Source organism: Emys orbicularis, chromosome 25 (assembly GCF_028017835.1).
Source record: "Emys orbicularis isolate rEmyOrb1 chromosome 25, rEmyOrb1.hap1, whole genome shotgun sequence".
Taxonomy (NCBI): Eukaryota; Metazoa; Chordata; order Testudines; family Emydidae; genus Emys; species Emys orbicularis.
Window position 1 is genome coordinate 9,961,438 of NC_088707.1, and position 13,372 is coordinate 9,974,809.

At 43.4% G+C, this 13,372-nt stretch overlaps 1 protein-coding gene across 1 annotated transcript in view; it reads right to left on the reverse strand.

The window, feature by feature from the left end:
* The window catches only part of TLK2 (tousled like kinase 2), a 53,119-nt gene that overhangs the window by 18,661 nt on the left and 21,086 nt on the right, over window positions 1–13,372 (reverse strand). The window contains exons 8-12 of the mRNA XM_065422548.1: window positions 10,982–11,077; window positions 9,366–9,458; window positions 7,570–7,680; window positions 6,468–6,604; window positions 4,044–4,196 (exon numbers count right to left, since the gene is read on the reverse strand). Coding sequence (XP_065278620.1) covers window positions 4,044–4,196; window positions 6,468–6,604; window positions 7,570–7,680; window positions 9,366–9,458; window positions 10,982–11,077 — 590 coding nt within the window. The remainder of the gene's footprint in view (window positions 1–4,043; window positions 4,197–6,467; window positions 6,605–7,569; window positions 7,681–9,365; window positions 9,459–10,981; window positions 11,078–13,372) is intronic.

Genomic DNA, 13,372 nt, shown 5'->3' on the forward strand with positions numbered 1-13,372 from the left:
GATTCTGAATGGCATTTACAATGCACCAGGGTGGCAATTTTTAAAGCACTGAAAATGGCTATTTTTTCAGAGAAGGATTTTGGGAAACACTCAGTGATTATTACTGATTACTGAAGGAAAACCTTATTTATTCCAAGGCCAGAAGGGATCATTGAGACCATTTGGTCTGACCTCCTGTCTCACACAGGCCAGAGAACCTTTCCAAAGTAATTCCTAGAGCAGATCTTTTAGAGAAACATCCCATCACAATTTAAAAGTTGCCAGTGATGGAGAATCCACCATGACCCTTGTTTGTAGGTAAAACCCCAAACTTTCAGCCTGCAGAGCTGATTACACGGTCAGCCAGAAATTGCATATCTGGGGCAGCCCAAGGAAATACAATGAGGTCAATAACTTGCTGCAAAAACGAGGATTTATTTTTGTAAAGTATTTTGAAGCTGAAAAGCATGTAAAGGGAATTTTACACGATTGGCAACGCTACTTTAAGAGGAGAGAATGTGCACAACTCTATCAAAACAATACTATTTCAAGGGTGGAGAAATTTAAATACAAACTAAAAGAATCACCTAAAAGTAAACAGTTTGAGTTAGAAAGTATCAAAATATGACACACTTATTGTGTAGGGCAAAAGTGCCCGCCCCCACCACAGCCTAAATACAACCGGGGTGCCCAAAATGCAGCTCACATAGCCTCCCACTCCATTCTCTACTTATCAGACTGGGGGGGGGAAGCTCGGGGCTTCTGCCCTCCAGCAGGATGGTGGGGCTAGGGGCTTCTGCCCAGCAAGGGGGGGGGGTGTCTAGGAGCTTCAGCCCAGCGGGGGGCACCTGACGGGGCTCAGGGCTTCAGCCCCGCTCTTGCTGAAGCTCCAAGCCCCGGCAGGTGCCTCCCGTGGGACTGAAGCCCCTAGCCCCACCACTCTGCCACAGGGCAGAAGCACCGAGCCCTGGCAGGTGCACACGGCTCTCAAACTTCTTAGGATTATCGCACGTGGCTCGGAGGGTCAGTACGTTTGGTCACTGCTGACATACCCATAATATAATTAGCTACCAGGCAACTGCTTTTAAAATCAAACATACATTCATAGTATGTTGACATATACTGATAAAACAAGAACATTCCAAATTCTGACTGCCCCACTGCAGCAAAGTTTATGAGAACATTGGGGGAAGCTTGCGTATCTCTTACAGACTTCAATGCCTAGACCCCAGGGGAAAGGTTAGTGGAATATCAACTTCAGCCCTGAATTGCCTCCGACTCCATACACTGCAGCGAGAGCTTCAATGTTGGTTAATATCAGGGCTTGTTTCCATTAGAACCAAAGATTACAATATAACGAATTAGTAAAAATCCAGCTTATCCTGATTATACCAATTGCTCAGCTCATTTCGAAAGCAAGGTTTTCGTAGGCTAACGAACTCCATCCTCACATGTGCCTGGTGCCTGCCAACTTTACAAGATGTCTCCAGCAACTGTGCTACCCACTAAAAAGTCACCCTAATTTGAAGAATATCGGTGCTATTCAGAAGGCTGACAAACAGCAGATCTATCTGGACATACATAACTTAACTACATTAAGGGCAGGTCTACACTACAGCAGGGATCAACACTCTGAGATTGATCCACGGGCGGTCGATTTAGCGGGTCTAGTAAAGACCTGCCAAATCGACTGCAGATCACTCTCCAGTCGACCCCTGTACTCTACCTCCGATGAGCAGAGTAAGGTAAGTCGATGGGAGATGCCCAGCGGTGTAGACCCCGTGGTAACTCGACCTAAGGTACGTCGACTCCAGCTACGTTATTCACGTAGCTGGAGTTGCGTAGCGTAGGTCGACTTACCGCAGTAGTGTAGACATAGCCTAAGATTCTGCATCAGGCACAAAAAACACCTGATTAAAAATCTTGCCCCTCCCAAGCATCAGGCCTGGTCTTACTAGTCATACATTCCAAGTGGCAAATCTTCTAGAGGAAGTGGGAAAGAGCCATAAACAGTCTCTTGTCCCCTCAAGTTTATAGTTGCAAGCTGTGAAAAGTCTTTATTCTTCCTAAGATTTTAAAATAATCACGTACAGGCATTCAGTCTGCACTTCCAGACCCCAGTGAGTGTGCTGATACATACTGGTGTTCCTGGAAAGGAGTATATAGCAACTGACATGTGTGACATAAGCCACGGTTAATGGTTTCGGATTTATCTTTGCTACTGAAGCCCTCTATTTGCCCAAAGCACAGGTAACACATTCCACTACAATTCAACCGGACAACACGCATCAACCATGAAAGAGGAAGCACCATTCTCGTAAGAGAGGAGACTTCTCTCCATGGCTCATTTAGTTCTTTGACATCTTTATCTTGAGTGCCAAAAAGCAGTGGCAGTTTTTGTTACATGGGCACACTCTGAAATAGAAACTGAAAAGGCAGAAGGGCCCTGGGCTCTCATCAGCTCCACTAAGTCATGCAATCCCCACACAGCGGTTTTAGCAACATGAAATATAGAAAGCCATTCAAAATTATGATCCTGATTTACCGTATTTAGGGAAGATTACATGGGACCCTGAGTGTGGAATGGACCTTTCTAGGAACCAAGGAGAAGGACTGAATGAGTAAAGAGAGGTAAGGAATGAAAGAGCACAAGGTGAAAGGAACTCTAAAGGGGAAGAGGGGAGATAGAAACATGGCAGGAATGAAGAGAAGTCTGGGAGTAGTGACAGAGAGAGGGAACAGCTGGCTCGGAAGCTTCAGTTATAGGGGATGGAGCCTTTCACCATTAGGTCAGCAGTACGTATGCTGCCTTGGTTAATGGTAGCCAAGTGCTTCATGGAAGCCCCAGATAGTCAACTGAACCGAGTGCTTGTCTACCCAAACGTTTAGATTGTGGCAAGCTACCCCACACTAGCCTGCTGCAAACTAACTGTCCATGTAGACCCTGCTGACAGGCATTAACAGTTAATACACTTTAACTAATTCTGTTTCAAGGAGGACAAGATCACAGCACACTAAGTAACTGTTAATGCACGTCAGCAGAGTGCACACGGACAGTTAGTTTACGGAGGGCTAGTGAACGGTGGATTCACACCCCAGCTTGCGGCATACTATAGGTTGGTGTAGATAAGCCATTAGTTTACTTCCTAGTGGGTAGGTTTCCTTATTACAAGAGAGCCAACACACTTGGTAAGTGGCCGCCTTGGTAGTGTCAGCAGAAGTGACCAGGAGGAAATGGGCTTGGAGACTGAACTCCACCCCCAGCATCCTCGGAGATAATCCTGGCTTGGAAGAAGGACCAACACCCACTGGGGAGGCAGGGAAGCCTGGACTCACCACTATCCATGCTAAATTGTTCTGGAGAAAAATGGCTTTAGTCTCCAGAAGGGTCAAGATGGCATGTTTGGAGAGCAATAAATTAACTGAAAACAACATCTTGTGCACAAGAGAAAAGATTCAGTTACTGGAGGAGAGAGAATGATCTTTCCCCTCCCCACTGTGGAATTAGCTGATATTGGCAAGTGCTTTGGAGATAGAAAGGACTGCTTTAAGTATTATACTATGTGGAGACTCTTTCCCCAATATATCGGATGATTTATTTGGAAATCCTCAGAAGAAATTGCAATGGGATAAAGACTGCTAACCCATATACCATTTCTTTATTTGGAGGTGTGATAAATCTGATTGGAAAATTTCAGCAAAGAGAACAAAAAATTTGCACCATTTATTCTCTCAAGTCTAAGGCTAGATACAGATGCAGCTGCAATGCTTAAAAAAATACTGCTTGCACATGAAAAAAGAAAATTATACTCTCCAAACTTGCTATGAGCAACATTGATCCCTATTTCACTCCAATGGAAAATATTTAGGGCTGCAGCCACAAGTTCCTGCATGCTAGATTTATTCTATAATATTTTTTTACAAGGAATGTCTACGAGATAAACAGTAAAGCTTAGGAGCGAGTGCAGTATTCCATTTCCCAGAGTGCTGGTCTACCCCCACATCTATATCCTATAAAAACATTGCTGCTCTGGAATGTCCCAATACAAAGCCATGTAACATACGTTTCGTTTTCTGCTCCATTGGTCTTGTTCTTGCGCTGTTTCTGCTCGTTGCTTGCTGGAGGGGTCTGTCCCATGGCAGGTGGCTTCCGTTTCGCTAACATCTTTCGTTGTCTTTCTATCTCCTCCCGCTGGGAATTTATCCTCTCCTGTTGCCTTGGGGAGAGGGAGTGGGGTGCAGCGAGAAAGGGACACATTATAAAAATACAAGTAATGGAAACAGATGACTAATTACACCCCCCTACTCCCAGATTAGCAAAATGATTTTCACATCACTTCTACTCCTAGGATGAGTAAATCAAGTGTTTTAACACGAAGTATGGAAAGACACGCCAACTGTGGGAGGGAGGTGTCAAATCCTTCAACTTGCTAAAGGTTAGTCACAATTTATAGAGCGAGGGAGTCTTCATTTGCTGAAATATGAGAAGCCCTCCAACAGATTAAATCCTGTGCCCAAATCATAATAATATTCATGCAGGTGATGATCTCTTTACTAGTGAGGAGTTGAGACCATCTTAAAGAAAACCCAGGAATGAACCATGATTTATGTTTGGCTTTGTCAGCTACCCCACTCACTTTTCACAGGTCCCCAAAAGGATCTATTTTAGATCGCTGTCTTCCCTGTTAAATACTAACACTGCTAAGTGAATCCTCTACTGCAGGGCTATGGTCACATGATCCCTAGCTCTTAAAGGCAACTTCTTAAAGCAACTCAAACCTTTTTCAATCCCACCAATGATGGACCATCTTCTTGCAGAAGAAAGCTATCATTAAAACTGCCTGTCATTTTAATTTAAAACCCAGGGTAAAATTTTGAAAGGCACCAAAATGATTAGGAGACTAAGTTCCATCAGCTTTCAATTACACTCGGGCAGTTAAGTCACAAAATGGGAGTTAGAGATTGCGGGTAAAACTTTCAAAAGCACCTCTATTTTCACATCTCTTGCAGCAAAAGCAAAGAAGGACTTGGTCCCTTAAAGGAGATTCTAAAGCCCCTGACCATCTGTGCACTGCTTGATGAAATGGGTTCCCACATCGGACCAGAAAGAAGTGAGTAAAGCTTAGGGGATTGTGCATGCTCTTGTCTTTGCATGTTTGTAAATAAAACACTACTTCATGTGAGATTTATTTGCATGGAAGTCCCACTTAATGGCCTGGGCCAGGTGGGAATTTGCAGGGTACTTCTATTGAGGACTTGTGTAAAAGGGTTTTGTCGTTTCCATTTCCTGGGTTATGCAGCTCCTTTATCTCTCTGAACACTGTTGCCAGAAAAAAAGTTGAGTATTGTCGATTTCTCTTTAAAAAACTTCTTTAAAATAATATACACAGCCTGTTGCGACCAACCATAACACACGCAGTTGTGAAAATCCATCTAAAGAGCCAAGGTGTAAGCAGACTGAAGTCAGAATCAGGATCAGATTCCTGCCCTCCTCCTCAGTCCTATTCCCCCTGCCCCAGCATTGCACAGTTGGCCAGGTGCACTGAGAATGGTTTTGCCTTCCTCTGAAGCATCAGAGAGGGGAAGGAGGTAAGATCACCATGGCCTGGTAGCGGTCAGTCTGGGATAGAAGAATATGGGAGGGTCTCTCTCCCTAAGAGGAAAGAGGTGTGTATTCTACTGCTATTAGAAGATCTTCTGTAGGTTTAACTGCTCTCAAAGAATTTGTTTTATAAAACAAATCTGTTTTCACCATAGACGTGCACTGCTGTCAAAGATAAACCGTCAGTTAAAATAGGCTTAAAAGGAGCAACTCAGTTTTGGCCTAAAACTTAGATATTTGTAAAAATGATTTTTTTAAACAAAACCGGAGTCCAAGAGAAATGTCTCCACTATTTGTTAAAGAACACATACACAAGTCCCCTGTAGTGCTTGCAACCAAAACACTGCTGAAGTAAGAACCAGAAGTGAAACTAACTTCACGGATGTTCCAAGAGGAGAGACTTGCAAAAAGAGTTCAAAGTAAATTTGTTTTAATCAAGTTTTGCTTCTAACTGAAGGCCCAGGTAAGGTAATAATTAGCACTATATAATTTAAGTTGTGTCCCTTTAACTCATTCAATCTTTATCTTTTCTGTATTTCAAATGGGTGTAAGACAGAGGCCGTGACTACTTATAGTCCCTGTGGCCTTTTTTGTCAGAGGCAGCATTAGCCCAGTGTCCTGGCCACACCAACTCTGGTAATTAGATTCTGACTCCCTAAACTGCAATAGAGTTTTTACTAGAAGGATATTCGTTGCTGTCTGGCCTAAAAACGTTGTCTAGTATTGTTTATGCATTGTCAAATAGTAGCTCAGTTTCAATGTAAAGGGTAGTAGAGAGCACTGCATATAGCTCACATATTAGTCAAAAGTGCTTTGGGATAAGAGGCACAAGAGATGGATTTTCTTTTCTGCCTCATCAGAAAGACAAGGAAGCTTCTACTCTTACTTGATGAGGTTCTGGAAAGCGTAGCCATCTGTCCACTGCTCAGTGAAAGAGGCCCCATGCCGGACTGTAGTGAAGTGACCCAGTCTCAGTCGATCCTGCATGCTCTTATCTCTGCATGCCATCTTTTCCTGTTTTGACTGAAGACAGACAGGACAGAAGTGTTGAATCAGCAGCCACCAATGATCAATTCTGAGCTGAAAGTTATGCAGTATTTTAAATACTCTATTCTTAGCCAACTCTTAATATTGCCATCGACAAGGATCAAGATGAACTGGCAAAGCTCAGTTAGTGATGCTTGCATAGCACCTGTTCTACACAACATTCAGCTCCATCTAGTTACAAATCCCTCACTTTCACAGACAGGAGGTCATGCCCAATTAAGACCAATCAGTGCCACAACTAAAGCAATTCAAACAAGTTTTCAGCACTGCCATAATATTTCCCGATACCTGCACGCATCAGATGTAAATGGTTTAAACAGTTAAAAAAATTTTTTTTTAAAAGTAAATTAAAAACATTAATTGTAATGAAGTCTTTAAACATTGAAGCAGGCTGAAAGCTGGTAAGCAATAACCTAGTATTTTTATAGTGCGCTTTCATCAATAGGACTCAAAGCACTTTACAAAGACATTCTCCATTTTACAGCTAGAAACAGACAGAAGTTAAATGATTTTCCCTAAGTCACAAAGCACACCTGACACCTGGCACGTCCTAGCCCCCATTTACTGGGCCATGGTGCCTTCTTGTGTAGTCTCCTCCAATACTCTCTTGCATGCTAGGATCACAGATGCTAATTTATACCTATGTGACATGTGAATTATAAGATGCGACAACTCAGGCTATTCTGTGGATGCTGGTTTCCTTTTGAGGGTGACAAAAGTAACTAAGCCAAAAGGCTCTGCACTCTGAAAGCCATCGCCCATTACCATTTCAGAGAAATTATTCAAAACGCACAGCTCTAATTCTGTATTTCAAATGGCTACAGGTTTCACTCCATTCTGAAGAGCAAGTTTCTAGAGTTCAGAACAGGCGTGACAGACTGAGTGTGTTTTCCAAAGCTGGGTGGCTCTGGATACAGAGACTTGGAAAGCTAGCAGCTAACCTTTTCTATAAGGAGCTTCTTGCTCATTGTCACACATCTATTCAACCGTTCCTTGTATTTCTCCAGCATCTTTTGCTGTTCATCAATCTGCCGTCTCAAATCACAGTTGGCCTAAAAAAGAAAGTACACAAGGTCAGCGAAAACAAGATACAAACTTTCCACTTTCAAGGCTGCCCTGAAAAAGCCAAGCCACATATCACCTTGAAAGGTAATCTACTCAGCTGGCTCCAGGTCAGAGAAAAGCAAATTAGCAGCCAACTTGTTACCAAGATAAAAGACCAAGTGAATCCACTCTCTATGGTACTTATCTGGTCCCTGTTACCAGAGTATCTGAGCACCTCACAATCTTTAATGTAACCTCACCACACTCCAGGAGGTAGGGAAGTGCTATTATCCTATTTCACAGGTCGGGAATTGAGGCAGAGAGAGACTTAGCGCATGGCTACACTAGAGTTTACAGTGGTGAAGCTGCATCACTGCGACGTCTCTAATGTAGCCACTCTAAGTCGATGGGAGAGAGCTCTCCTGTCAGCTTAGCTATTGCGACTTGTGGGGGCTGGTGTAATTATGTCCACACCGGCGCTTATATCTGTGTAACTTGTGTCGCTCAGGGGGTGATTTATTCACCCTCTCCCCCGAGCGACATAATTTATGCTGACATAAGCTGTAGTGTAGACATAGTCTGAGTAACTTGCCGAATGTTACATGGGAAGTCTACAGCACAGCAGTGAACTGAACTAGTGTCTCAAGTCCCAGGCTAGCACACTAATCACTGGACCATCCTTCCTCTCTAGTGAGCACTGACAGGAAGCAGCAAGATGACTTCCTTTGCACTTTCAGCTATAGGATTGCTCTCTGGCACAGCTGGTCAGCCCTGCTATAGACTCTCTTTCTGGAAACTGGGATGTTTTTCAAGAACATCGCGTTTGCATGGGTGTTTCCTTTGTAGGCTAGAAAAGGACACATCTAAAAACAGAAAAATCTGTCATTTGGCATCCAGTTAAGCCTTAAGTAGTGTAGGCCTCTTAAAAAAAAAAAAAAAAAAAAAGATTTTAAGAGTTATTCTTGAGGTCATTAGGAAACAGAATTATTTGTCATCCTGGTTTATTGGAAAGTGTTCCACAAAATCTCTCATGTTTTTGACCATGCCATAAAAGCATCTCTCTTTTACATACACATTCTCCTAGATAGGGAGGCCAGACACACAAGTATAGTCTTTTCAAAATAAGGGCCTTAGTGTGGTCAGAAACAAGTTTTTTTTATTGAATGTTTTCAATACAGAAGAGTTTGGAATAAGAGGAAAAATTCAGTTTTGCTTTCTACTCCTTGACTCTTGCTTTCTTCTAGTAGACAACGTGCCTACATGTCCGATAGGTCCTCTAGGTAGGGGTCCCTGCCCCATAGCATATTTTCTAATGCTTTATATGCTTTCTAATTTAGAGGATAGCTTCCATCACTTCCTTTGAGTCAAGTGACAAGTCTACTAGCTCTCATCATTTAGAATGAAACCGTTTATTCAGAAGTTCTTTTACTTGCAAATAAGGAGATGGAATAGCTGTACCCATCAGACCAGCCTGACTACTACACTTGGTATCTCTACATAAACTGGCAAGTCTCCCCATAGCTTCTACCTCAAGAACCACCCTTCTCAGCCTAACCAATTATTCACATTACCTCCTTCTCTAAGAGTGTCAGTTTCCCCAAATATAGTACAGAAAATCCTGATTTGTGCATGTGTTCTACCAGGATGCTCCAAAAAGCAGGTTTTACAAGAGCCTTTCCATGTTCACACTTACTCTTAATAAGTCATCTATCCTCCCCTCCTTCTTCTCCAGGTCAGAGTTTTTGCTGTTTTCTAGTGCAGATATTTTTTCCATTGTGAGGTCAGACTGCAGAGACAAACATCACAAATCAAAGTCAGACGAACATAAGTAATATTTCAGCTACAGAAAGCTTGCTACATATTTGTCTCTGGCCATTTGTCATGGTTCTCAATAGTTTATTCTAGAAAGCAGGGCTTTGCGCATTCTAGAATTCTGGTGAAGCCAGGATTAATTTTCACTCTTCTCTTTCTACCAGGGTGCACACCCCCAGCATACAGGTCAGACAATATGAGCAGACAAGTGTTAGACAATTCGGCCATGGGGAACACTGAAACCGCAGTGGTATTTGAAGAGCTGCAAAAGCCCCACCTTCCGCTGTAAATATGGATTCCTGTATTGCATTCCTGAATTTTCTTTAGTGCCCTTAAGGCCTCTGGTTTTCAGTGTTCTCCCAGGCAGTAACAACACAGCTAGCATGAGGGGAGGCTTAAAATGCAGCCTCTCAGCCATGATTTCAAATGTATTTTAGTTCCAAGCTAAAATTTCAGTAGGTAGACCGAGTAAGACTGCGCACCTTCAAGATCTCAGACTGGCCATCACATACCCACACTATTCATTATACAGGACGTTAGTCTTCACACAGCCCTACGATGGCCTTGTGGGGGAGTGTTACATCTGACGTTTGTTTTCCATTTGTATGCTCTCGTTTTAAATAACCGCCTCTGAATTGAACTGTTCCCTTTTAACAGCAGAAACAGACAAGTCTTTGTTTCTGAAAACTTATGTATTTGATTCCCTGTAACAAACAGGAATTATGAGTACAGTGGGGAAGAACAGCCCATACCATTTGGCAGTTGTTTCTTAGACTCAGACTTTAGGGCCAGAAGGAACCATCATCATCTAGTCCAGTGGTTCTCAACCTATTTACCATTGTGGGCTGCATCCAATATACTACCTGTATGGTCCTGAGGCTGTCACATGGGGCACTGCTCTGTGCTGATTAGACTGCAGGCAGCCCACAGGTGAAGAACCACTGATCTAGTCTCACCTCCGGCACATCACAGGCCACAGAACTTCACCCACCCACGCCAGCAATAGGACTTCAGATCTTGACTTAAAGACATCAAAAAGTTACAGAGAATCCACCATCTACTCTACTTCAACCCAGCAAGTGACCCACACTTCATAGGAAGGGGGAAAAAATCCCACAAGATCTCTGCCAATCTGACCTGGGGGAAAATTCCTTCCTGACCCCAAATATGAAAATCAGTTAGACCCTGAGTATGTCTTTTATCAGGTCTCAAAATGTTCTAAAGAGCAAGTAATCGCCATCAGCAGTTAGGTACGTACGTATCCATTTTACAGAGAGAAACTGAGGCACAAAGAGGTCGTGGGACTCGTTCAAGGGGACAGCAGAGTGGCAGAGCCACAAATAGATCCAACAGTCCAAACTCAGTCCTCTGATGAAGCCAGTAGGTTGCCACCTACCAAGACTCATGTCCCGCTTCTCTCCTCCAGTGCCGAAACTGCATCAAATGTAAAGCTTAGATGTAAGAGGGCAATGCGCTTTACAGTTTATTGGCCTATACCTGCGTCTGTTTGTGCTGGACGGAAATCTGTTTTTGGGAGGTGCAGGAATGCTCTGTGTTCCCTGATCCCGTAGAAGAAGGGCTGCCTTGCTGGGCCTGCAACAGAAAGCCAGCATAATTATATACTACCAGGTATTAACGTGACTGCAGTTCTTAATGCAAACACACACTCATTTTATATGGAAGATGCTTTCTGGTCTCAACACCATGTTGTTCAGATAAAACCATTTAAAAAGTGCTCCAGAGGTTTGGGCTATCAAAAGGAAAACCAATCCTTTTCAGAAAACCCAGCTCAATCTGTTAAAACTTGCAGTGTTGCCAACTCATGATTTTGTCATAAGTCTCATGATAATTATCGTTTTCCTTAAAGCTCCAACTCCTGGAGTCAGGTGGATGTGAAGTAATTTCAATCTTTGTTCTTTAAGAAAAAGTAAGTTTCTAGCCCCAGTGGCTGTGGAGAAAGCTTCAAAATGTGGCACCCCCCCCCAAACACACACGGCTCAAAAAGCAGAAGGCAAATGAACACCAAATTATTTTTTTTTACATAATCTCATGATTTTGAAGCCAATCTCATGATTTTTCATGAGCCTGACATGATTTTTGAACATTTGGGGTTGGCAATACTGTACAAGATACAATGTTTCTATTAACTTGAAGATAACTTCAGCAACATTTCATCAATGTTCTCAGTTGTCTTTATGCAGTGTTGTTGTAGCCACGTTGGTCCCAGGAAATTAGAGACACAAGGTGGGTGAGGTAATATCTTTTATTGGACCTACTGCTTTTGGTGAGAGAGACAAGCTTCTGAGTTTACACAGAGCTCTTCTTCAGGCCTGGGAAATGTACTCAAGAGTGTCGCAGCTAAGTACAAGGTGGAATAAATTGTTTAGCACAAGTAGTTAACACGTTTCAAGGCATCATTCAAGGTGAACTGGCCCGTTAACACCTCTCCATCATAGTGGGGAAAAGAAAAAAGCAGCTAGGAGGGGCTCATCTTTTGAAGGTGTTGTGCAGGTTTCCTTTGGCTTTGGGGATGAGAAGAGGTCAGATGTAGAGTTATTGCTTTGTGCTGTGTTCACCCACAGGTCTTTTACCATTTTTCTGTGAAAGGTCATTTGAGAGTGCAGTGGTCGTCTCGTTTCACCCACTGTTACGGGGGCATTTAGTTCACTAGAACACCACACGTGATAGGTATGTGTAGAACCCATGGATCTTGTGGGGGGTGTTGATAATTGCAGCTGTGGAGATATGTCCACAGGTTTTGCATCGGTTGTGCTGGCAGGGTCTGATGCTGCTTTGAGTTGGTCTGCCCTGGTCTGTGGGGAGCTTGCTTCTGATGATGAGCTTAGTGAGGCTGGGCAGGGGGTGGTTGTTTGAAGGCCAGAGAGGGGGATTCAGAAAAGATTTCTTTCAGGATGGCATCCCCATCGAGTATGGGTTGTAATTGTTTGATGATAAACAGTATGGGTTCCAGTGTAGGGTGACGAACATACAAGCCTAGGACTGAAAGGGACCTCAACAGGTCGTCTAGTCCAGTCCCCTGCATTCAAGGCAGGACTAAGTAATAATTAGACCATTCCTGACAGGTGATGGTCTAACCTGATCTTAAAAACCTCCAATTACAGAGAGATTCCACAACCTCCCTAGGTAATTTATTCCAGGGCTTAACTACCCTGACCCTTAGGCTTTGTCTACACTACACTTTCATTGTTAAAACTTTTGTCGCTCAGGGCTGTGAAAAAAAACAACAGCCCCCTGAACGACAAAAGTTTTAATGACAAAAAGCACCCATGTGGACAGAATTTCGACAGGAACTGTGGGAGCTGCTCCCCTGTCGACAAAGCTACCACCCCTCATTCGGGGTGGTTTTACTGTGTCTCCACTGCACCCCTTACAATGGCCTGGCTGCAGCGGCGAGCCGCACCATTGTAAGGTGCACAGTGTAGACATAGCTTAGGAAGTTTTTCCTAATGCCCAACCTAAGCCTCACTTGCTGCAATTAAATGACAACTAGAGGCGTGCGGTTGGAGGGGGTTTCATTTCTGTATTGAAGCAGGTTCTCTTAGGGTATTTGGGTGGCCCATTCCATGATGTGATCTACTTCTCTGGCAAAGTGTCCTTGTTTGGCCTGGGAGCTTAAATGCAGAACTTCACTAGATACTAAAAATTATGGACTGAAGAGACACGTTGGATTTATGGCTTATTACAGCCATATAACCCACTTACCCCCTCTGCCAGCTCCCCCCCCACCACACACTTTACTCCCCTATGACTGGAGAGGTGTTAATGGGCCACTTCACCTTTGAATGGTCCCTCGAAATATGTTTAACTACTTATGCTAAACAATCTGTTCACCTTGTATTTAGCTGCGACACTGAGCGCATTTCCCAG